General features: G+C 33.3%; 1 protein-coding gene across 1 annotated transcript; it reads right to left on the reverse strand.

Moving 5' to 3' along the window:
• Window positions 1–288: 288 nt before the first annotated feature.
• On the reverse strand, window positions 289–27,465 carry LOC140050875 (A disintegrin and metalloproteinase with thrombospondin motifs 3-like). The gene is given in 23 exon segments (XM_072095841.1): window positions 289–1,560; window positions 2,191–2,332; window positions 2,788–2,998; window positions 3,337–3,472; window positions 3,941–4,085; window positions 4,615–4,778; window positions 4,917–4,997; window positions 5,385–5,505; window positions 6,243–6,376; window positions 6,561–6,672; window positions 6,774–6,837; window positions 7,033–7,211; window positions 10,741–11,013; window positions 11,181–11,322; window positions 15,630–15,773; window positions 16,228–16,330; window positions 18,083–18,227; window positions 18,356–18,439; window positions 19,359–19,534; window positions 20,162–20,309; window positions 25,504–25,871; window positions 26,445–26,490; window positions 27,158–27,465. Coding segments are annotated over 23 exon segments (3,357 nt in total). The 5' UTR covers window positions 27,215–27,465; the 3' UTR covers window positions 289–1,378.
• Between the last annotated feature and the right edge of the window lie 400 nt (window positions 27,466–27,865).

Consider the following 27,865-nt stretch of genomic DNA (forward strand, 5'->3'; position numbering starts at 1 on the left):
GTCTAATCGAATACTTTTCGTATTGAATACAGTACTCTGTGGCTTTTATAATGCTTGTTTCCAACTAGGTCGCCACGTAAGGACGTAAGCCGCAACACAAGCGAATTGACCAATCACAAGTGATGGATTATCCCAATTGTCGCTGATGATTGGTCGATTCGCTTTCGTTGCGGCCTACGTCATTGTTGCGTTGTAATGGGAACCAAGCTTAATAAACATGATATTTAGTTGGCTAAAAACAACACATACTCATGTTTACCACCAGTGTTTTCTATTGCAACGTTTATTAGCTTTTTTTACATGGTTATAGGCGTACCCGTCCTCCATATTCACGTCACCGTCGTAGCTCTCGAGTAGTATTTCCAAGATATATTTGAGCACAGTCAATATTGAGGGGTCTCTCATCGTACAAATCGCTATCTGACATTACTGTGGAAATTCACAATTCATGAATATTTATTGCACAGTATTTTTGCATAGCTGCAAGTCCACTTTGACATTTATAAAAAGTTTTTTTTTTAAATTATCATTATTATTTTTGACTTCACATGCGATAAGTGCCCAAATACACCTAAGATATACTGTATATACATATTCAGATCTTTCTTTCTATACAAATCCTCAATAAATAATTTCAGTTAAGAGCTTAACATAACCGTTCATAAGCCTTTAAGAATAAAATGAGCTTGTTTACTATTTCTTTTTATGTATAATTTATAAGTTAAATTGTTCATTGTGTGAGCAACAATTGTCCACTGTCCCGGTACCTGTCCGGGGCGCCCATTTATCCAAGGTTTATATAAGGTATTATTCGTATATTTTACAAAGTAAATAATAGACTACACGAATTGATTTAATATTTACAAGCATAGCTATGCACATGGCAAGCTTAAAATAGATTTAATATTTGAATAAATACATTAAAATAACCTACTATTTTGTAGGGAAACTTGAATACTGTCGTTATATTATGTACCACAAATATTGTACATTGAATGCAACAAGCCAATGATAAATTTGGATTGAATGACGTAGTAAGGTATTTTGGTCCTGCTTTTAGTATCACAATACTAACAACCCAATATGCCATTTTGAGTGTACATGATTTGTAGATAAAAACGATGATGAATACGACATAAATTAAATAAACACCAAAATGGCTTAAGGTACATTCGATGCGATATATTATAAGATACACTTGACTTCTAGTGGTCTCCTTCAGATTGAAAATAAAGTTCAGCTGCACTACATGATAACATGAGGCTGATATTGTTAAGATTGATGATGAGTAATTTACTCGTAACGAGAATATCACATCACATTTTGTACAAAACAACAGATAAGTACAGAAACATAATTTGGCGCCTTGTTAACAAAATCATGGAATAGGAAGATCGTCTGCTGTCTGTGCTTCATCTGAGTCTTGTATTACTGCCGCACTTCCATCACATGTCACACAGCAGATTTCTTCGTACCCCTCCAGTCCGCAATACAAATGCCGTAATTTAGGGTTGCACAGCAGAGAGCCTGAGACGGGAACGCATTTTTTGCTTTTTACTTCTACAGGTAAAAAAAGAAGAAACACGTTTAATTATATTGTCAATATCGAATCCAAAAGTCAGAAAAGCTTAGGTGATTCCAAAAATTGTATTGTGATTTAAAAGTAATTCCAAAAACTGATTGAACTTGTCAATGTTTATGAGCAAGTAAAATTGGTTTAACTTGGTAAAGTATGTGTGTAATATACCCTTTATCTTTAAGTATTTCCCAGTTTTTAGCATCATTATTATTATTTTGGGAAATAAAGAAACATAATGTTTATCTGTTTTCAGAATATCCTAAACCAATTGTTCATAAATTTGATGATTCTCGTATTGTGGAAATTTAAAAACATTTTTCACGTGTTTTCTGAAAGTGGTGACAAAGAGTATATCCTAGAAGATGACACTTATTTGTAAGTGTCATCCCGATTAGATGCAATTGAGTGGTGTGTGGGGCTTCATGTATCATGTCTACACTATCAAAATAGTGTGTCAAAAAAGTGTGATATGCCCAAATATGGTAGTCATATGACGTCATCGTGTCCATATGTGGGCACACCAAGTAAGGTTTGATAGTGTGGACAGATCTTTACTTTGAACAAACATGCTACATACATGCTACAAACTACAACCAATTAACGGTACCTACGCTTGCTAGCACATTCACCCATGTCGCATTCACTGCTACTCTCTGGTTTGGTTTCAGGACATTGGTAATCTGAGCTTCGCATTGAAGGAATTGAGCAGGTTACAGTTCGTGTCATGACTCCAAGACCACAAGAAACTGAACACTAAAGGTAAAGAGCCATGCTTAGTCACAAACATGTGTCGTACTAGTTCTAGACACTGAATTGCACGCATTTATAACACTCTGAAATTCCTAATGTCCATTTAGACTATCGTGCGGTATCATGTATTATAACCAATTCTTTATTAACTCTCACCGTACGTTACAGTATTGTCATAGAAAACAAATAACAAATGGCACAGAACGAAAACAAACAAAAAATAAAATCAAAAAATATATATACGTATATATATACATATAGGCCTATAAACACATTAGGCTTGAAACATAAATATAAATATATATATAACCATGCTACAAGACAGGCTACATCATCCTATATAAAACGAAGGTACCGTCAGCAGAAACGATTTCTATCATGATCTTAACGTTCCTTTTAAAACTGTATTACTACAAAAATGCAAAAACTTGTTATTGAATAGGCACTATTGTACTAACCTCACTCCATTCTCCCGTCCTCCATACCAATGGGCACGGGTCGTTGTTGCATGCTTGACTATTTGCTGGCATTGGACCCGGGCATTTTCTATTGTTTACTGTATTTGCCCTCCCCTTGTCAACCTTTATGCAACGCACGCCACGAATTTGGATACCTCCACTACCACATGTTCGAGTACAATGTTCCCATGGATCCGTTTGCCATTCGAATCTGTACAATAAACAGTTTAATTATTTTGTTTGTCAAATTATCGAGAGTCATTCTTTTTCAATAAACATACAGTACTTTAAAATTGTGGACAAAAACAGTCAATTCCATCGATTTCAACTTAGAACCAAAACTCTACAAGAGAAGCATGTTTTCGTTTTGAACGGAATACACGAGGACGAATGTTAAATCGACCAACAATGCAGTCCTGATAATGAAACAAATGATACTGGGGTGTATACGCCCATTGCCACGTTTCTCTTTTGTATAAATTACGTCACAAATAACAAATTCACCAGGCATAGACGAATACATATCTATGTATAAGTACTGTATATTACCGTTTTTGTTTACATGGTTGTGTATTACAGAGTCTTCTGCTATTTATTGGATCATAATCTGCTTTTCCACAAAGTTCATTACCAACAATTTGATTGTCTGATTGTCGTCTGCATTCAAATGACTGGGTTTGCCATCCTGAAAAAATGAATCAATGCATTCATTTGATGTATTGGTGCATGCAGTTTTACAATAGTTTACATTTGCAATATTTGTTGGTCAACTTCGTCATGATAATAAAATCAAGGCTTAGCCATAATTTCACAACAAAATGTACGCGCGTTCTGGAGACACGTTTCTGGTGATAAAGTCTGAATGGCGGATGTAAAATAACGTCATAATTACAGCCGAATCAATAGCACTCCCACTACCAGATTTTGTTTGTTTGTAAGTCTAGACCAGACGGATTAAGAAGTTCAATATTCGTATTAATGGGTCAAGAACAAATGTTTTTCCGGTTTAGAAGTAAAAATTAATTGAAAGGGGTTGTTGTATTTCGGTCAATATTATACCTCCCATCACCCCCGTATTTTGAGAATCATACGCCCCTTTTATTTATACGTAGGCGCATAAATTGCAGTTTGAGAAAAGGAACAAACCACTTACCTCCTCCACATTGTTTATTGCATTTTGACCATCCTACTTCTTGCCACAAGTATAAATCATCACTCCTTGATACTGCTAGGTCTTCAGACGGTAGCACGTATTTGTAAGTGAAATTAGCTCTTCGTTGATCTTTTGTACTGAATACCTAGAAGAAAAGTATACATAATATTTAGGCCTAATATCGTTGATACACAGTAGAACGCTTCATTTGGGCCACCCCTATCCAGGATTCTCGTATGAACGTACGAATGAGGGAAAATATTGTGCTTTGACATTACGATCAATCCCTATTCAGGATACACCCCTACCAATGAAGCACTTTGCTGGATGTCCCAAAGATGTCCCTCTAATAGGAGTTCCACTACTGCTATCCTATTTCATTGTTTTCACATTCATTTAGGGAAAAAATGTTATACTGGCCAAATACGTATTATTTCTTTCTTCCTTATTATTTAAACATTTGTTCGACGTCACGTGTTGCGTCTATGCATAACATAACACACGACGAGCAATGGTTCTACGACCTTACGCATGTCGCCTTATGGTATCATTTTACAATTATGGATTAAAAGATCGAAAACAAATCTTCTGAAATCCCTGATATCCCAGTCGTCCTTAACTCGTCATAATTCACTCATTTGCAGTAATGAATTTATAATGAAATTGTCACGTACCATAAGTAACATGGATTGAGATATAGGTCCGTATGTTACGAGTTTCTCTTCAAAGCCGTCGTTTACATAGACAAAGTGGGATGCAACGTCCACGAATTCTTTTGACTGCGATTGCTTACCCATACCATTCAAAATCCAGCTTGATTTCTCTGGATTTTTTAAAGCTAAAAGAAATAAACCCATAGTGTTGAATTGTAACATGTATAAATTGAACATTTAATTGTGTTATGCTGTATTAAATTAATCTATTGTATATAATACTGGTACTATTCATTACTCTATTATATAATACTATTATTTACCGAAGAAATGTTTTGTATTTGTTACTTCAGTAATTTCAATGTGACGGGCGCCAGCTGGAATAACTACCACTCGCTGGTATTCTATAAAAAAAAAGCATAATTATTCAATTATTATTCTTCGACGACAGGACAATCAACTGTAATGAAACATCGCAAGGTGTGTGTTAATGTTTCCTGTATTAACTGTACTTGGACAGTTCGTAGTTCAATAACCCTAATAAGTAATTAATAGGTGTGTCTCTGGTTACGAATACAAAAAAGGAGAAATAGTTTATAAAATGTGTTCTTGTTTCATAGGGACTTGGATTTGATGACAAGTTATTAGGTGTGGTTTTCGTGTATCGGTTTTTATACAGGGAGAACAGAAAACGATACAAAGGCTTAATAGTTTGTAGGCCTAACACGGTCTTGTCTACGTTGCCTGGATATACACAACTATTTTAACCACTTTTTCAAAATGAAACTTACTCTTCTTTTTAGATTTCACGTAAGATCCCGTGACAGAACGACATTTAGAATTGTCACCCTCACAGATTCCACATAAATCCTCTGTCTTCCCCGATTCCAATACACTGTCACAACCAATTTCCTGTAATGAAAACAGAAGCGTTAAGACAATTTTATTTTCAATTACAAACAGAAAATCTAATTGCATATCAGGAAGAATATACTTGTGATCCTCCCCTTATGGTGTCGCACCTCTACCCCGAGCTGATGAACGTGTTTGCACATATCCTGTCATCATCGTTATCTTATATTGAATAGGGGAGTGTCCGAAATGTCCGCTCATCAAATCCAATTACTTGAGTTCATAACCGCAAGGAAAGTACGTTTGTATGATAACAGTTATAATAGTTGACCTACATAACACCTGAGGCTCTTATTCAATTTTAAAACATGTATGATTATGCATAATATCAACAATATTAAAACACTCACAAACTAATTTGCCTATTACTTTGTTTCGTTAATAGCGACCTTTCGTTTTTCACAACGCGCCACTAGACTATCACAAGGCGCATGCTCATAATCATCTAAGAACGGTAGTTTCGTCGTTTTGCTTGTCACATCGTGAAACTAGAAATCATTATTTTTTTCTTAAAGTGTATGTCTTTTTCATTAAAATGTTAATGTCCTTTTCCTCAATATATTCTTTGAAAATTTATTATGATTTTACTTTAATTTACACTTATATTTCTAATATATCATCCGTATTTTAATCTATCACTTTTGTTTTTGTGTCGTTTTAAGGTCAGTGGAGGTTATTGCAAAGTAATAGAAAATAATTCATGTTTTTATAAAGTGTATTAAATCAAATAACAGTACCTGACATTTTCCTTGTACGCAAATTCCATTAGGGTTGTCATAGGAACATCTGGTACCATCTATGACGTCATATTCTGATACTACAACATCTCCAGTGTTTTTAGACATGCATGTTAGACGACATTGCAGAGAGCCTTTAAGACAATACGAAATTGATTAGAAAATGCAAATGTTTTACATTGCCATCTACAGTATTGTTTATGAGCTTTTAGTTTGAAATTAGGAAATAAATGAGGTATATTACTTTATATAAAAAAATTGTTAACCAGAGTGTTTTATACAGACTAAAAATAGAAATAATAAAACCATTGAACTTACTGTTAAGGTTTTCCATTGGTGCCCATGAATGCAGACGATCAAGGTAGCGCCAGTTAGACAGTTTATCTTTACATTGTGCTGCTCTTACGTCAGTCTTCTTTCCTAAGCAAGGCTAGAAATGGAATTAAGAAGCAAACGAATATTAAATAATAATTCCACATTCCACGTTGTTGTGTTATTAGCCAAACTATGGTAATACTGGTTAGTACTAACCTCAGCATTACACACTTTGAAATCTGTACTGCTACCGATACAGTCGGCACCTCCATCAGCAGGCCTGTGAAATTATCAATGTAAATTTAATAATTTAAGTAATTTAACTGTCTTAATTTAACATTTTAAAGTTATTCAAACCATATTAATTTACTTTACCAATATGATGCTATAATAATATATACTATATAGGAAAGTCTCTTATACGCATGTGTATAAATATAAATACATCCTTTAGATACAAGTAACACATACTTACGCTGGGTTGTTACATTGTCTTGTTCTGATGGCGACACCGGTTCCACAGGAGAATGAACATTCGCTAAATTCACTATATTCACTCCAACCCCCATTCACAACTGTAGACGTCACTATAGTTGTCGTCTTGACATTTCCATTGTTCTTGGGTTTCTTTACACACTCTCCTTGCATACACCACTGAAAATACAATTATAATTATTAATTAATTATATTTATATTTTAAATGTCTGATGTAATTGTTAAGCGTTGTGTGCTGAACTCAATTATTATTATCAGTTGTTTTGAAGCCGGATACAGGACCGGTTCTTTGTAAAGTTACAAAAGTAAAACTAAAATTTAGATAAAATATCACTTAATAGCAACATCAAAAAGCGCAACAAAATTACAATAGGTAAATAAATATAAATTTAGGTTCAGTCACATGTAAAAAAAAAATTAGAAAATACTACAAAGAATTGATCAAAATGGAAGTCAACAAACATTTGCATGAATAATCATAGACTCAAAGAAAACAAATTGTTGTAGAGAACAGTTCAAGAGAAAGAAAAACCTGCATTCAAAACAAAAATAGTAGGCCTACTGTACAATTTGTAGACCTACTATTTACAACCAATAAACGAATATTTGCAGATTCATAGTAAAGTGAGAAACAAAACACTTTTTAGTGACATTTCGTAAAAGAAAAACATCAAATTATTTCAAAATCAATTTCTTAATCAAATATATTATAAAAATATCATAAAAACAAAGATCACACAAAAAGTATAGAAAAGTAGAAAGTATAAATATTAGGTCATTAAAAGTTAACTGAAGAATTGCTGGCATTGCACATGCGCTCAATTATATATTTTTCAAATCAAGCTTTTTTGCACAAATGAAGTATAAGAGAACGAGATACAAAAACGGTTATTATAAATATTTTAAAAACTCTACCTTTCAGTGGGCATATCTGCTGCTTTTAAATCTCGTGTACTTAATGTGTGTACGTTATGTTGTTTGTATGTTTGTTTAGATAAGATAGAAAAGTGTGTATGTATGTATCTTGATGTTCAATATGTTTTAGTACTATATAGGGTACTGTACAAATATCACCATTGTGATTTTTCACTATTGATAGAGTCTATCTATCACTAAAATCATCATCTATTTGCTGTAACTAAATCATCAACATCATCATCATTCATAATCATCACCATCATAAATAATAGGAAAGCAAACTAGCCTTCATTTATGTTGTGTATATAATAATTATTATAAGATAAGTGTGTTTGTCTAACTAAACGAAATACCATTTTACAATAATTTATGTTAATTATTGCCATTGTTATAGATACAAATCTAATTGCTGTTATTGTTATTAGTGTTGTTAGCAAAATTAACGTCAGACAGAATTATTAGAAAGATTATAGTTAGTAAACTTATAATACATGAATTATGTTGGCAGCTTTACATTAAGTTCAACATGTTTTTCACTTCTTACACCATTTAAAAAAGGAATTCAACTAGGATCAAGTCTGGGGTCAGTTTATTCAATTACGTAATCTTACAACATTTGGCGGCAGCCTTCGTTATTATTTAACACATTAAATATATATAAACATCTGTTACAATTACAATTTATTACAGTTTACAGAAGAAAACAAGTTACAAAACTGCCTGATTCATGACCAAAAAACATGCATTACACCTAGTGCTCGCAGTTTGTTTGAATGACGTCAGGAACGGGACGTAACAACACTTATTGGCCAGGTAATATTGAGGTGATGTGGAAAACACCAGTTGATTAGGTTAGTATGTAAGTCATATCACTGACTGTTTTTCTTTTTATATAGATTATAATAACATTGTTCAGTTTTGGCCAACTTTGATGGAAACTTTCAAGTGATTTTGTTTTGTTTTATTTTAATAAAATACTGATTGTCAAAAGTCTGATGGAGAGTTAGGAGAAATTTGGCTCGGCACACGGTTTAGAATTTGCTTTTCTTGCTCAATTCTCTCTTGGACTTCTTTACACATTTTCCGGCCATACACCACTGGAATTTGGCATGGAATAAATGTAATGTTAGTATGTTAGTAGAGAACAACAATTAGTAATATTAGTTTCTACAAAAGTATGGCATTAATTACATAACATCATATATAATAAAAAATACTTGTATATAAGGTAAGTATGTGTAATTTAAACGTTCGTAAATACTGTATTTCCCTAATATGCATTAAAATGTATTAAAGTATATACATTTCTTAATATATACAGAAAAAAAAACATTTTTAAAACAAATATGTAATAATGAAAACAAAAGTTGTATTGCAATGGATTGGAAAGCATGAACTGAAAGTGTCGAATTCCTAAATCCAATAGTAATCCATTTCCACAACTAAACCTCAGATGTAAACACACAGAACTGGATAGATAAATTCATAAAGATCGCAATTCAAATCTTTGACCTAAATATTAATCTTAACAATTACGTTTGAAAAATAACCGGAAATAACATTCTCTTCCAAGAACAAGATAGTGTACCATACCATTTCTTAGTTACATTTTATATAAAAGTTAAACGAAACAACGTGGAAATATATAAATCGCCGGATGTACATTATTCATGTAGCTGATGGAGTGACACAGGTGAAGTAGAATATCTAGAAAGAAAATGAAAGTCTTCCCAACTGACTATACAAACCACAAAGTCGAGTACCAGCTTATCAGCTAAAAGCAAAGTACTAAATTGTTTAGTGAATAGTCTTGAGTTTTAAAGGAGCAAGTTTAAACTGCAACGGAAATTATAAATATTGAAAAACTAAAAACAAGTTCACCAGCATGGACCGACACACAGACAAATCAAACTTTTGATAATTTCTTTTCTTAAAATTCTTCTTCTTCTTCTTATACTTCTTATACTTTGAACTAAGCCAATCCAAAGCTAACATAATATTTCCTTTTAATTGATAATCATACAATTTAACATGATGGCTACCGACAAACAGTTTACAGAAAAACCGTTCCACTTTTTTTTAAGTTCTAAGCTTAAAACACTGTAAAATATATTGTTGAATATAGTAGGCAACACTGTCAAATATGGAATACATTTGTTGAACCTTAGAGGTAAAACAGTAAACTTGACTTCAACCTCAAACACAACATGTCGTATTCACATGTGGATCTAGATAGCCAGTGGCACTTTGGTTTTCCCATTTATAGAATACATCAATGACGTCAACAACATATTCGCCTTTTTACCTAGTGATATATATTTAGATCTAGAGTACCTTGTGATGTATTTTAAAATATACGTGAGAGACGTTCAAACCGTGACTTCTTAAGCGTGGTTCCCACTAGCGACGCAACACAAGGACGTAACGCAACGCAAGTGAGTTGACCGATCACAAGCGATGGCTTATTCGCTTGTGATTGCTAACTGTCTATAACTTCGCTTGTCATTGGTTAAAACGCTTGTGTTGCGTTTACGTCCTTGCGTTACGTTCTAGTGGGAACCAAGCTTTAGATAAATGACCTGTTATTTTTAGTTAAGCTGCAATATATGTTGAACTACTGTATAAAGAAAATCATAGTTTTCTAATATGTGCAACTGCGCAAACGAAAAATGAAATCAAAACAATGTTAAAAATAGCCACGTAACAGGTATATTCCTGTCGTCAAAAGCTGGTGAATGGTTATACAAAAGTGGACAAACACCAGTCTTACCATCCCAGAGCCACATGAGCTACCCGGAAGAGCATAACCTAAATAATATCCATACCACGGGCTGGAACTATGTGAACATATCAGCTGGGAACAAACATCAAAATTGCACTGTAAAAAGTAAAGAAAACTATTACTTAAATGATGTTATGTTTTTCTTACCGACTTCTTGCGGCAAAATGTTCCATCAAGAGCTGGTCCTTTCTTGGTTTTACAAAAGAATGGATTTGAGGGTTGGGCACACCACAGTTGTCCACAAGGATCCATGGCACCGAACTAAAGAAATCATTTCAATAAACAATAGAAACAAAAATATTAAATCTATAACATAATAATTAAAGGTGGAATTATAATCACGTCTGGTGAACAATTCACAATTATTTGGAAGTTGTACATAAGTACACATATTAATATAACAATACAAGAAAATAACAGTTATTTACCGCGGTACAACGTCCGAATTTATCACCGAAGTCAAATCGGCACTGGTCGTCAAGAGAGAATTTTTCGCCTGGTAATCCTGATGGAGCTTCGTATTCGGTATTACCACTATCATATGGGTTGTCATTCATACAAGTGTAGGAACTGTAATAAAAACATAGTGTTAATAAACTTACAGGCACGATGATTCATGTTAAATTGTCAGATATTCCAACCCTCTTCTATTCCCTCCTAAAACAACTTCCATATAAACACGGAAATTACGCAGTTAGCTGGACACAAAAAAAGTACATTTTAAAGTGTTTATCTATTTTGTTTATTCAATTGTATTGTATATTAAAACAAAGAAAAAACTGCTGTAGTTTATATTATTAGGCCACAAATTTGTTTAATGCTATTGATAGTTTTTGAACAAAAAATACGGTATGCCTAGTTTACAAGTTCATTTAATCGAATGACAATGCGTTTTACGATATTAGAAGAAACGTTATGACCTGGTTTTTTATATATTCACAAAACACTATCATTTGATAGAACAAATCAACGTCCCGACGATTCTAATTGATACATTTTCAACTTTATAAAGTAAGTATTCGTACTTAAATAGACAAATATACTGAGTTGAATTACGATAAAATATTCTCCAGTCGATTTATCTGTTTATGTAATTAAAGAAATTTAATTTATTAAAACAGGCATTGGGGAAACCAGGAAATTGTCATTATTTAGCAATTGTAATGTATGTCTATTGGGAAAACTTAAATACCGTACGCTGACAGCAACGTAGCTTGACAGGTGTAAGTAAACTGAACAAATTTTATATTTGAACTGACAAATTATTTTAATATTTTGAGGTAAAAATTAATTAGGATAATACTATTTTATCAGTAAGATAGATTTTGAAAAAAACATGTGAGGCGACACTGACACTCCGTGAATCCCAAGTCCATTCACAGCAAGAACAGGAAATTGAATTAAAACTTGAACGTCGAGGTCACAAAATGTCAGTTTGCTCGGATTGGACGAATAAGTCGCGATCAACGATTTCACAACAAATAGATTACTTCGAATCTTAATTCAATAATTCGCTCAGACTGGGAGAGGTAAATATACGCGACAAGTAAAACATCCCTGTAGTATTATGCATCAAATTGTTTAATTATTTCTTTAACTTCAGATCTTTATCGGCAGTTGAGTAAAAATGCATAGTTTCAATAAACTATCTTTTCATTGCGTTGAGAGGTAACAATTCCCGACAACTAAACACCCTGTAGAATTATACCTAAACGTGTTTAATTAGATCTTCAGATATGCATCTCAATTTGGGTAAAGGGCACGTATTGATTAACCTGGGCCAATTTCATACTACGAATTTTCCAAACACACAGTGCATAATCATCTGATATCATATTGTCTATAATACTTTATCTCTATCCTTATTGGCTTAATCGCAATTAAGTTAAATAGGAGTTGTATATCAAGGTGGGCTAGCTAACAGGTGAGTTTATCACTAGGTCAAGTCTCCGTAGATTCGAGGTAACAAATAATTCGCCAGCCAATCAGAGACTGTTGTTAAAATGACAAGTATTGCATCTTTCCCACACAGATACAGTATAGCATTATGTTATTTCTCGATCTCTTGCTAAATTACACTTTAAGTTTGTTCCCGTTTGCACCTACCATTACAGCTCAGCTCAACTAGGGCTAGGGTGTCCCGTGGTTCTCATACATGGGTTCCATTGTTTCTATGACTAATTTGACATGTGGCAACCAAATGCATGGTAATGTACACTTGTCAGATTAAATGCAAAACGTTACAATGGAGTTTAAATGCCTTACGCCTACCGTACTTTAAACATTTAAAATCTCGACAAATCGTAAGATATTTTACTTTTTTACTTCTCTGTTGTTAATGTTAACTATGAAGGATTAATTTGACAGGACATTTCATCCCAACTATGGTTTCAATTATGTGATATCCCACTTACCTAAAATATTGTTAAATATGCCAGTAAGCACCGGTCGTTTGTGCCAACTAGTACTATACTAAAGTCTGACCTTCTCGGGTGAATTAAAAGGAGGTTTTAACTAGGATACAAATAATAATCAATTTATGGATTGAATTGAAATACTACAAATAAGACAATTTCAATTAAAACAAGGGTCTGAAAAGATATATGCAATATGCTTTTTTATATTAAATTATTAATCGTCATTAAATTCATATTAAAATTCTTTTCATTCGTAAGAATAAATTAAGAATTGCAAAAAAGCTGCCAAGTCATGCATGGGCTAGAAGACACGTATTGATTGATTGGATACACATTTGAAAAGTTATCAAAATGATACGAAATGACGGGTCGATTAGATGAACATGACAGTTACCGTACCAATTGACAAATACAAGTTTTAGTGCATATACTTCTCATTTTCTGTTTGATTTAGTACCGTATCTATTTGCCAATTATTCGTTTTTTAAAAGGAAGACTGACTTTCAACTAGGTTGGAAGTCTCCTGCAATGTTCATTTTTAGCAAGAAAACAGCTGATTTACTACAAGTACAAATCAAGCAGAACTCCTGACATTTGCATTTCGGTCCCATGCAGAATAAACAATAATGTATCGTGCTCATGCTCGGGGGCTTATATGTTTAAGACTTGTAATACCCATGTCCGCGAGTTTTTAACGTTTAACAAAGAAAACATGGTATTAATTTGCATAATAATTAGCATTTCATTGGCAATCTGAAAACAATAACGTCACGTTCTATTCTGTAAACCTTATAATATTGTTTTCTCTTAACACCATACTCAAAACTTTACAATATACAAATTACATTAAGCTACAAACTCGAAGAGTATGGCAATACTTTTTTTCAGTTTAATCTATTAATTTGGACGGCTCTTAGTATTGTTGAGACCCAATGTACACAGATTAATAATATCATTCACATTTCTTTTGCCAAGTAATAGGTCTACAGAAAATTAAGTAACCCAACACCTATAACCAACTAAATGACGACTGAACCAAAAAACAAAACGATAACTACTATTTATTTTAAATTACTAATTTTGATGCTTTTTGTTAATTGATAGTTTTTAATTTGACGAGAGTTTATATAGTGTATGTTAAAATTAATTCATTTTAGGATATATTAAAGAAAATATTTGTTGCTAAAAATAAAGTTTACTGTATTTAACCATTTAATATCTCAGACATATCATTTATCAGATTGAAAGTTAAAGTCATTAAATTTTCTTTTCCTGATGTCGTAAATTTCACTTGAAGTTTGTGGGGCGGCTGGCGATTGAAAAATAAAATTGTGAATGTCAATTGCGATAAATCATTAGTCAATTCTCTTTCCTCCTCAGATTCCTCATTGATCTTTATAGCAGTATTAGCTTTATACTGATATAGCCAGGGTATGACCAGCCATTAGGGCCAAAATAGTGATGATGAATAATGAAAAAAAATGACGTTACGACAATTTGTCTTTTTGTTTTTCTTTATTTTGACCATATTGGCTGCCCATGTTACAACTCTTAGAAATAATACGAAAGTAGACAACTACCAAAAGGGAAATAATAATTTGGTTACATTCATTAAACTGATTAGTCTTAATTCGAAAGAGGCTAAAACAGAACGGAAATGAAAGGAAAGAAATAAAACTATATAATTGGGTAACTTTGTTCAATAATAGCATTACAGAAGTAATTTTGACAGTCTGCAAAAAAGTGTAAAATTCTAATGATGAATGTGTTTGATTTGTATAGGTATGTTGGTGTAAGGTAACAACTATTTTAATCCATGTCAAATGCCATTTATTATAGGCTACTTTAAAAACACGGTATGTTAATATAAATTAAGAAATTAAAATTAAAAGTACATACAATCATGTTTTTCTGTTGGAAAATATTTCAAAATTAAGTCAAATTAAATTCGTATCCTGTTTGTAGTGTGCTATGACAGGTTGGGATTATTAATTTCGTTATAAAAATATGTTATTCCTGGGCTGAGGTTCCTTAAAGAGGTGTGTCGGCAATGCGAGATTCAAACGTTACTAATAAAATATGATACAGTATGCCTCCATTGAAAACCCCTTTCTTAAATCTTTTTACTCAACTACAACGTACCGAAACCTGAAAATACGTAGTTTTGTTCCCAAAAATATATGATAGAAATTAAATCTGACTGATTGAGAAGTCAATTAACCGTTATCAACGTAACGTAACTACCGTTATCAACGTAACGTAACTACCGTTATCAACGTAACTACCGTCTGTATTATAATTCTATTTCTCTAATATTCCAAAGTTTCTATTGTAAAGTCATGGCACATTGGAGGTATTTGGAAATGTTAGATTACCAAATGCGATATCAGAACGAAAACCGAATGTAATGTGTGTTTAGATTGACTGATAGTATTTAATTTGAAAGTGAAAATAACTTACTTAAGGTTGCTCTCAAGTTCCTTTTTGCTGCACGATGACCAGAAGTATTTGTGGTACGTAGCTGTGACAAGAGGGGCCATGATACTACCTTTGTTTGCATCTTTTTTGCAAGCATTGCCCTGTCCGTCGTGGTCCATTCCAAGCCTGAGAAACATTAAGTTAATTATGTTAGGGAAAGAGTATATCATATTTCTTCTATTCTAGACACCTCTATACGGTACCTACTTCATGCTATCGTAAAAAGGTGATATTTGCACACAATATAAACGTATTTAATGTGAACTTTGTTATGCTAGTTAGGCTTATAGCAACAGTTAGTGTAGATTAGTTTAACTTCACTTTTTTTTCAGGTTAAAATCTCAGAAGAGAACCTGATAAAGGCCAAGAGACAGAAAAGGTAATACAACTTTTTGTAAGTTAAATAAATGTATATAATACTAATCAGTGGCGAATTTGTGTTAACATTTTAACGAACAGTAGCGGTGCCGCGTGCCAAAATAGTTCTCGGAAGCGACGCTGACCAGTTAAGTTGTTGGGTCATTTTAGGCCGCGAAGCTCCTCATTTGCACCGCAATTGTTTGTGTTTAAATAAACTTACGTGTGTCCAACTTCGTGAACAGTTACAAAGCTTGTGAGCATACCGTCATCTTTCATCAAGCCACAACTTCTCATTGAGCACATGCTACCCAATGGTGCGTATCCTTAGTGTGCAAGCATGCATTTAAAAGAAGTGCGTGATGGGTTAGTATAGTATATTAAAAACCTAAATTGGAACCAGTTTGGTCCCATCAATGTCTATAAATATCATATTAAGTTCGTTAAGAGATTTGTCACATAACATCTCTTTCTGTTGGAGAGTGCGGATTACAGATTCTAATACGTTTTACCATACGAATAACCTTTGAGAAGTATTGGCAATAATGCTTCAGGAGATCAAACGCCTAAATACAATAACTTTATAGAAATCAACACTCCCATAAATCAACAATTATTCTAATATTATGAATTAATAATAATCTGATAAGAGTTGTATTCAAATTATAATATAATACCAAAGTCATATTGGCGGATTAGTATACTAATTCGTAAACGTCTGAAAATTTTCAAAAAGGTCAATGACAGCAATTATCCGAGTTAACATTTTAAATTGTTATCGGATTTTTTTTAAAGTTCAAATTATATATCATTACGTTATAGTGAAAGGTAAGTGATCGTAGTGTTTTAATCTGATCATCTTCGAGATTTGGGTCTGAATTTTTAGGTCATCTTGATTCTAGATTTTTGGGTGACCTTGGTCTTGAGTCTCGCTTTAAGTTATTTGTGGTCTATCGCACTGTTAGGTAGTGAGTCTTTGGTCATCTGGGTCCATAGCCTAGCCTAAGTTATTTGGTTTATCGTACTGTTAGGTAGTGAGTCTTTGGTCATCTGGGTCCATAGCCTAGCCTAAGTTATTTGGTTTATCGTACTGTTAGGTAGTGAGTCCTTGGTCACATAGGGTCCAGAGCCTGGCCTAAGTTATTTGGTATATCTTGCTGGTCTAGATTGTTTGGCCATTTTTGGTATAGAGTCTGGTCTAATGCGTTTTATAAATTTGTATGAAAGTGGTTTGGTTGGGTGTATTGGTAACATTTTAGTTGTGTCAGGTTGCATTCTAAATAACTACCCGGATGTGTCTGAAAGTAAGCTGAACAAACTTAATTTATAATCGTTAAGAATCTTGATCTTGTCGTCCAGGTACTGATTTTTCATTAGAAAACAATGAAACCTATTTATTTTAACGTACGTTAGTGGGCTTTTAACACGGGTCACAACACTGGTCTATACTATAGATTATATTATTAGCCTAAGTGGACGATTCGAAGGCATGCTATAACGGAAAGCGCCAGGCAGGTTAGGCAACGTTTGAGTACTTACAGGTGTTCAGATGAACTTTAATCGTAAATTTTTGTTAGATCATAAATTGAAGTTGTTGAAAGAAAGATAGACTGGGGCTTAATACGTAAGTGTTAGAGTGCAATGGTGTTAGAGGTTACTTAACATTGAGGAAATTAGCAAGGAATTTGATAAACTTTGACAAAGTCCTTCAGGCAAACTTCATATTTTACTGTTAATCACGAAGTTAATAAGCATGGTGTTGTCTATCTAGCTTTCTTTCGGTGAGTGGGTTAGTAATGGTTGCATGTTTTAAAGGAAATCCCACTTACACATGGCCCACCTCGTGTGAGGCTACAAATGCCGACAAAAGGCCTTCATCTCGGGTGAGGGCACAACTTCTGGGACTATTACACATACCCCTCACAGGGCCATATCCTGAAAGCATTCAACGTATTTTGTGTTAAAACTAGATAAAACACAAACTGACACAACGCCGTATGACATGATCTTATCAACCTTCAAATCGAAATATTGCGTTGTCTTACGTCACAGTTAAAATATGTGCAATGTTCTCTTACCTGCTGGTCCGAAGCTGTCACGTGTGAAGAAGAGAGCCAGATCATGATGTTCCTTATTGCTATCGTCTGGGTGGTTTGCTTTGTAAGCCCATGTGCATACTTTTCTCAAACTGGCGGCTGGTGAACCACTGATCATTCCGCTTGACTGTGGAGACAAAACAATTAAGTTTAAATATTTTCTATATAACATAAGTAATACATGTGTTTTTTAACTTGAGATTCATGGATATTTAATATTTGTTAATGAGCTATTTTAAAAAATGTATATATTACCTGTGACTTGCTGAGCATTACAATTCTGATGACAGCAACTGTGACATCGATGTTCAATGATTTGTGGTGGTATGCTTCATTTACCTAAACAACAATAATGCAATAGTTCTATTTAGTTTTAGTTATGCATTATTTAACATAGAATAATTGCGTAATGTATACAGTATACGGACGGCGGTTCAGACGTGTTCCCATCCTTCATTGCTGGTCGCTTACCGGCAGATCGGTGCTTGTAATACGGACCATCGTTGTTTTAAATACGAATGAATTTAACTTTATGTCATTACTTTGTACTTATTGTTACTTAAGCGTGGTTCCCACTAGCGACGCAACACAAGGACGTAACGCAACGCAAGTGAATTGACCAATCGCTTATTCGCTTGTGATTGCTAACTGTCTATAACTTCGCTTGTCATTGGTTAAAGCGCTTGCGTTGCGTTTACGTCCTTGCGTTACGTTCTAGTGGGAACCAAGCTTTACATGATAATTTCAGACGGCGTTATTTTAAATACTGTTAAACACGTTATGTACATCATAATATCAATAAATATCGGTAAAATATACCATTCATATTCATGGCACACGATACAAACGTAAGTGATTCAATATCATTACATATTAACGGTAGGCTTATTACTTAATTGAATCTATTTGTGCTTTGTCACGAAATTTGTAAAAGCCTAATAACATACGGAAAGTGAAAACATACTTATTTAAAATGTTCAAACAAAAGTTATCAAAACAATTAGATTATAGACAAAGGTCAATATTTAGAGACTGTAAAGTTCATCATTAGATAGATGAACTCAATATCACAACACGGTACAGTATAATTATCTTCTGTGGGTACATGTTCCTTAAGCTCTGTCTACACTGTCTAACTAACTAACACTACTTATGTCTACATTCCATTGTACATTAAGACACTTTCCGTTTCGTTTGAGCTGTTTATTCTTACTCCAGTAAGAAACCAATGTAAATATTGTATGGGTAAAGTACTTACGATGTTCATCATGGTAAGAAGGTAAGTTGGAATGTTTTCTTCACCGTGGAACTCTACCATTGTGTTGTCAACAGCAAGCATTGTCTCAATGAAGTATTTTCCTCCCGATCCACGCTTAACTCTTCCAGTTTCCATTGCAACGTCTTTCACCTTTTTTACAACTTCTTCTGCCGAATCTATATAATCAGTTAGGATCAAATTTATGCTTCGCCTCACACAAATTAACGTGCTCATGATCAAAACATTAATTCATCGTGCATAGTTTGATCATGACCAACTCTGTGCCAACTAATATTCAATTTGGATTTTTTTTTTTTATGTAAAGATTTTTTTAAATTAAATTTGAGAGTGATATTTTTAATATTTCATTTGTAATCGTAAAAATACACATTAGGTAATAAATTAAAAATAGTATTTCAAAAAATGGTTTTAGTTATCTTATCTTAACTACTTTACTTATAGAATCCCCACATCCTATATCTATTTGACTTAAAGGTCCCTAAAGATCCATCTCAGCATTAACTGATACTTTTATGTGGTTTTCCTTCCTCATATGTTGAATTTTGAATATTAAATTAAACAATTCAACTGGAGGAACCAAAAGAGGTGGTTGTAAAAATTGTAAATTAGATGTATATTGTATTGAAGAAAATTATACGATTTGATTCCAATTCAGGCGGTCGGTGTTGGAGTTTGTATTTACGTTTTAAATAAATCTCAGAAAATTAGTATTTCTAGGTTGATATACTCGTCAGTGGTTTTGTATTAAATGTATTACTCGGCTATAGTGATATTATTCTTACCAAAATCACCGAATTTTGAGCCGTCTCTCTTGACAAGAGCACTTCTTTCGTACACGATGTGGGTCTTGCCTGCCTCAGGGTTGTTTGATCCAGTCTCAATTGGCTCAACTATCTTTTCGTTGCCATCCTTATCTTTAAATATACCTTGCTGAAATAAGAACAATTTAAGGTATTAATTAAATTATTTATATTTTTAAAAGTTTATTAGTAATTATGGAGATAAAGTGTAAAAAGTTCTTGTTTTTTTTTGTTTTGATAAAAACTGAATGAGTAAATCTAAAATAAAAATTCTAAAAAACCACAAATTGCAATACCACTTACTATAACCGGAACATAAAATGTCCAGTTTCTTTAAATCGTCCACTTTATAGTATGTTTTTGTAACCTGTAATATTTCTTATTAACAATCCGGTTACAGTAACAGTTTTTAATACTTCCTTATCCCATCGGATCATCATATAATTCAAATTAAATTGATACTTGGAAGAGTTCGTAACAATGCATTTTTAGATTTTATCAGTGGAGTCATTTTATTGAATAATAATATAGATATTTTTGAATGGTGTACTTTATGAGTCACGTGTATTGTTTCCCGTTGCATTCCCAAGTGTCTATCATCTGACTCAGTGTCGTTCAAGACATGTTTATCTACAGAGGCATATACAACCGAGGAAACGTTCTGTTTTATCGTTTTCATTCAGACCCTATTCTCTCAACGAGGCTTTTTACTATGGATTGTCCAATCATCGTTACCAACATAAAATCTAGGTCAACATAAATTTTCTTTCAAAGAATTTAATTAAAAGTTGCACAAAACTATTGTGCTTTCATAATTAAAAGTATGCGTTGTATTGTAGGCCTACTTTTAATCTAGATTTACAGACCTGTACAGTTTCGTATTTACATTTAATAAATGTTTATTTTCTTTTTCTTTAATATTTGGCAATATTTGGAGTTTTTAATCAGGGTACTGGCACTAGGATGTGATTAAAGGTCCTGATCCGGTTGTAGTAGTTTGTAAAGAAACTTATTTTATATACACTAATGTATTTCGTACTAGGGTTTTTTAATAGTATATATCACATTTGTAAATCAAGTATTTTTAGTGAAAGAATGGTTCTCTTTGTAAGCCGCTTGCTTGAGAACGACGCGCGCGTATATGTGTACAGTTAATTTTCGGAGATGTAGGCCGCACAGTCATGTACGTTTACGATACGTTTACGTGTTTTGCTAAATGCTGCTAAACAGTGCAACTGTCCCTTTAAGTACAAAGTGACGTTGAGGTTGTTGAGGTCAGCTTTTTTAACCAAGTTATTTCATGAGTAGGACAATGCAAGGTGCTATTCCGTTAATCACAGTAGTCGGTGTGGTGTTGATATAGAACCACTGATTCATACATGAATGTACAACCTCCCTATAAATTGTGTACAGTCAACAAAGTGCTGTTTTGTTCTATCATTTATCACGAGGCGTAAAATGTGGAAGGTAAACGGATGTGTGGTTAGCCTCACCGTTTAATAGAATCACCTATTCAAAAATGTGGGACAAGAAAATTATCGTTATCGAAATCCTTTAAATGTCACATGTTGTATAAAACCATTAATACCTTTCATAATTATATAGGCCATGTTTCACTTTGTCTGGCATGGTGGAAATCGCACGCTGTATACAAATACATAAAGTCCGCTAACACAATGACTTCGCCCCATGGGATGATGTCCGCAAACACCTTACGGACAGATAGAACTTGTTCGCCACAAAACAGTAGCAATTCCCATAGCTAATGCACCCTTCATTGTTCCTTCCTATTAATGTGTAATTTCCTATGCAATCGATAACGGCTTATAAAGCAATTGAAAAATGTCCATAGAACTGTTTGATGTTTGTAGTCTGGGGATGCAAACTTTATATATTACTGTTATTTGGTCCCAGTTGAGTCGATATATTATTAGTCACTCAGCTATCCACGTGACCACTGTTACTATTTAACACGAAGGTCAGGGATTTTCTAGCCTTTACTTTTAAATATGAAATATTATTCATTGTGAAACTAAACATTATCATAATACGGAATGTCATAGGTTGTAAATGAATACCATTCACCTATCACTTGCCCTTTTTAAAACCTCATATAGGCTTTTTAATCACCCTCATTTCCTTTAAATTAATCGTTTTTTGCTGGAAGAATTAATTTAATATTAATTGATTGGTGATATGATTTGTTGAATTCATGACTAAATAAACAAATTTGTATTTTAAGTAAACGGATTGACCTACTGCCTTAAAGTATTGACTTAATTAATACTAGGCCTCTGAAATTGATACCCATGAAATGACCTAGTACAAGGTAGGCCTACTACCAAATAAATATTGTTTATATTAGGTGATAAGCATTGTTATATATATATATGCTGTAATCAATGTATTTATCGTCATATTTACTAACTACTGATGCAGTTCCATATTAATTCAAACACAAATTATTTTTAATAGGTCTAAGCACCACTCTAAAAAGTAATACATATTTATAAATTATAGCACATTGATCTGCGTTTTGTGCCAGTAGGAGCCAGAATATGCCACTTTTACATGATGCACAAACGTGTCTATGTGTAACGGTGGCATGGAACAAACACGATGGTGTTCTTTCTAGTGGAACTTCAAGAATAATTATGTGAATTTGCTTATATAAAAACCATAATAATCTTCGCTACTTAACCATTATTCCCGTCAATTTAAAAACGAAGAGGCCTAAATGAGTAGTGTAAAAAAAAAAAAGCTGTTACATTTAACCGAACCGTATCAGCCGTAACTCATCACGTGATGCATAGCGTTTTGAAACTTATTATTTTCAAGAAATGAAGTGGAACATCTTGTTCGAAAATAGTTGTAGCAATTTATCCACGCTAATTAGGTTAATGGTATTATTACCATTGGTTTTCACGCATCATTCCATTGTTGAATCAGTGCGCATGATGATATTTGATTTTTATAACGTTTAGGATTGGTTTATGTTTAGTTATTGTTTCCAAATACCATAGTGAAATTATAATAAAAAATGAATTTCTTTTTAAGCTGTGTAGGCCGCAATACTTAAATTAATATTGGCGCTCTTTTTGTAATTTCGGATGTTGTATTCCCAACAAGAGAAACGCATTTCGCGCTATTTAAATCACTTCATTAAACCAATAAATGCATTATCTGTTTTCGTATTGTTTTTCGTAACATAGCATATTCGACGTTTTTGTTTTGCATAGTTTTGACGCCACTGGACTATTTACCTCACATCCCAGCTCGTATAACCCTCTGCATTCGTAAATTCGATATTTTCATCAACAGTAGGCTTTCCTAACCATATAACTCCACTGGTACAGTATTAGGTTACGCACGCCAACCGAGCGCCTAATTTTTTCTGCGAGCACATGCCGAGCGGGAACAAGTCAACGTTCTATTATCCAATTATTAAAGCGGCGGAGACGATGGTGTTATACCGTCACGTTTCTTCGTGCAAACCTATCACTTTCTTAGCAAGAGCACTATGGGAGATGGGCAACCGTGGAGATAAACATTTTTGCCCAACGACTTGTGAGATTGATCCGTTCAAAGTTGGTAGCTTTCCGGGTAGCTTTCTCATGAAATTGAAAAGTAGATTCTATGCAAGAAATATACGAGTATACGAGTCGCGCTACTATCGCAGCCAATGGTACTTATATACAAGGACAACTTTTAGAAGCTATGATTTTTACCTATTTTATCCATTATGTAGCCTATTAAAATAAATAACGTACATTAACGACTTTCTGAATGACATTGAATAGTTAATAAGTTCAATTATATTGTAGTTAGCCGGGGGTTTGTTGAAATATCACGATTTAACGCAGACAGAATGATACACAATGTAAACTAAATGATGAAATCATAAACTAAAATGCCCGATGATTATTAATAGTAAATAATGTTAACATCCTTCATCGTGATTATATTAACGATAATTTATTCGATTGGCTTTGCCGATGCAATCGTAAGATAAGTAAGTGATGTAATAGTAAAATCGAGGTTTAGTTGCTTTATATGGACAGATCACAGAAATCAGTGACTAAATTTCACATTTCTACGTTATCTTTAGTTAACAAAAATCCTTCATTCGTTTTTAATATAACCAGGTCATCATTACATCGATTCAAATTTGAAATGTAGCTATGAATACAGTAATCTGTAAAGAGTTTGTTATAATCTAGGGGAGAGTGCGTGTAATAATGCTCTGGAATTCCACTTTCTATATTACACGTGTACATGTCTAGTATCTACCACATGAGATCTAAAACAGTATAAACGTAGCATGTTTGTAAAAAGGTGTGGGGGGGGGGGGTGAAATAAGTGGTGACATTTTGATGAAAGGTTGAGAAGTAGGAGCATTTTATTGGGTAATCTATTAAGATTATCAGAACATATATAATTATTATATTCTTGTTTTCATCCATCACTCATGGATGTTATAAAAATAAATGCATCGTAAATGTACACATAACTTGATAACTCGATAAGGAGCTAAAAACGATTTGTGTTTTTTTTATAACAGAGAATAAAAAATGAAACGAAACCATTAAATTTCTCATTGTTGATAAATGAAATGTGATTCTAAAATGTTTTACTGTGATAGCCTCCCTTGTTCAAGTTGTTACTGTGCTAGCTAGCTACCACACAGGCTCGTACGATTACCGAACTGGGAGATTTGGCCTCATTTCGGCCGATGACGTCATAAAACGGCTATAATGTAAACTCAATTTGGCATTCCAACTCTTGCCAGCAAACTATCTTCTCCCCGGGAGAAATCTGTTTTTTTTCTCTTCGTCCCATTTGTCTGCTTCGATTGACACCGTGGGAGGCATTTTTGCACGCATCAGTTCGAAGCTTTTTATTGAAAATGGTAAACTTTTGTATTACCATTTTCAATTTCCCAACTAAATTTCTTCTATTTTTTTTTAACAGTTTTATACAATTTTAACTCTAATTTACACACGCATTAGCTTGTTATCTTTTTATCAAAAAACCTATTTATATTTCTCAAATAAAACTGTTTTTAATCAAATGTCATACTTCTCATCTGAAACCTTTTACATTAATGTTTTTATACACTATATCAGTGGGCACATCCTTGCAATTATTGGCCACTTAAAGTGTCAGAAAATATGAAATCTTGTATCATTTTTTGTTGTTGTTGTTAATATATCAGTACATTGCTTGTACTGTATGTCAGACGAACACATAGATGTATGTATTTTGCTATCTCTTTACTAAATTCTGTTAAATCCACCAATGAACAAAGTATAAGCAATACTTACCACTTCATCTCCACACTTAACAATAGCCATATCTTCGCCTTCGTAGCTTTTGCAACGTTCATCAACTTTCTCTTCATCGATGGTTCCATCTTCATTCTGTTTTTCAACTATTATGTCACTATTGAATAATGGTGTTGGGTTGTTCAGATCGACTGTCGTTGGCACTCCACCGGGATTAACGGTCATATATTCACCATCGTCTTCATCAGCCTCTTCTTCGATTCCGGCTTCTCGCTTAATTCGTTTGTATTCTGCCTTTTGATTTGAGTATTCTGTATCTGAAAAGTCGTAACTAATGAATTCTCCGTCTTTTGTGGATCTGTAGGGTCGTACTAAGTGGTAGTCTTCAAGGCGATTTATTAAGTCAACTGAAAAAGAAGAACAAATGATTTATTATTAATCTAAATTACCAGTAGTTTTTTTTTAAATAGTACGATAAGTTATCATTAATTCTGTACATTCACTAATAGTTTTAGATCTGAGAAAATATATCTCTTGTACTGAGGTTAATTTTTGGCAGATTATTCGTATACTGTACTTTTTATTGGTGTTTAGGAATTATTTTTGCTCACACCTAAGTTGTACAGCAATGTAAGTAGTATTTTCAATCCATAAAATTGAGTATAAAAAATAGATACAATGCAAAATAGTTTTAAGTTCATCATACTTTTAATCGTAAGCATTTATGTAATCGATTAAAACAAGACATCATACCACATGCCGGATTTATATTTTTAATTCAATTTCGTGTAGGTTACAAACAAACTCTGTATTGGCTGGTATTCAATTTTAGCTTTAACGATGTATTGCACCATCGTGAAATTGTCTATAGGTTCAACCCATGTTGTACATTAAACCTGGATCGTAGATACACAGAAAAAACCATTATCATTTTTGAGAAACTACTATGAAAAATAAAAAAGTAATGTTTTTAATAATACCATGTCTCTTGTGTAGATTCCTGGGCAACTCTACTTTTCCATAAACCTGTATAAACAATAATAATGCAATAACTATTTTATGAACACTTTTATAGTGTTATCTCATTTTTTATTTTACGAGATGCTGTTTATACCTTCTGAAGAAAAAAATGTTGGTGCCATATTCGGTATTCAATTTCAAAGAAAGCCTCCTGCGAACAGCCACCACAAAGCCAAAGGGATACATCAATTCGCTATGGAACTTTGCCATTGAACGAAATGTACAGTTTATCATAATATGAATGAGGGTTTTCTTTAGTCAGCTTCAGGTACATTTAGAAGTAAGAAAAGTAAATCAATATGCTTATTTATTTGTTTAGTAGAAAAGTACGCACCGGTGATAAGCTATTATAAATTGGTGTTATTGTAATATAAAAAAAAAACATTTGACAAACGAAATGCCAAAATTAAAGTTGTATAAAACGTTACGATTATGGTTCATTGATAATTTACCGGGGTTAAAGAAAAACTTCATTTTGTCATTGTTGGCCTTGTCGTAGTCAATCCCAAGAACTCACGCATCATTGCAATCATAGGGGAGGAAGTTGGATCGATCGTCTTCAATTATAGTACTGTGTAAATGATACCACAATATAGGCCTATCTATCTACTATATCAACATAATAAATTTATCTATTGAATATATACGCAGGAAAAAAAGATATAAACCTTACCTGAACTGTGATTGCCACACATACAAACAGTAATCCAAACATGATTCTGTTCGCCATGATTGCGATGGTGTCTCCTTTCGGTAGCCTTGTGTCGTTACTTTACCAACTCAGTCGCTGGCTTCAATCAAAATAAGTTATAACTGTATAAGTTCCAAGTAAACTAAAAAAGGACAAGATAGCGGAGTGTAACTAAAAAGAATACAGGCCAAAAGATTGTTCTGAAGAGTTAATATACATAAAACGAATAACACTTAGCACACTCCGCCGAAGTGGAATACCGAAAGGTCTGGCAACACACAAGTTGACTGTCGTGTCTTATAAGCAAACTCGCCCACTGACTACTATGAGAGATGACGTTTATGACGTGTAGGTATATGCACCGCCTAGTTTTCTAGCGACAAACGTTGTTATTGGTTAAAGCAGCAATGCCTACACTACTCAATAAACCCACGGTACTTCAAACTCAATGACATTTCCCTTCAGGGACTTTCTTTTAGTAAAGCTTTTCCTTACGTTTTATCTTTTTTTTTTTCTAATTACACATTTTTCCATCCACGCTTTAATATTCTTATAAAACGATTTGAATTTCTGTTTCTTTTTAGTATCGTATTCAGTAATATTACCGATCAGTACTATTACCGGTTACAGATTTGGTATATTTATATAATATAGATAAGTTCTATTTGAGTAGGCCTACGAGAGTTTTAA

The sequence above is a fragment of the Antedon mediterranea genome, chromosome 6 (genome assembly GCF_964355755.1).
Source record: "Antedon mediterranea chromosome 6, ecAntMedi1.1, whole genome shotgun sequence".
Taxonomy (NCBI): domain Eukaryota; kingdom Metazoa; phylum Echinodermata; class Crinoidea; order Comatulida; family Antedonidae; genus Antedon; species Antedon mediterranea.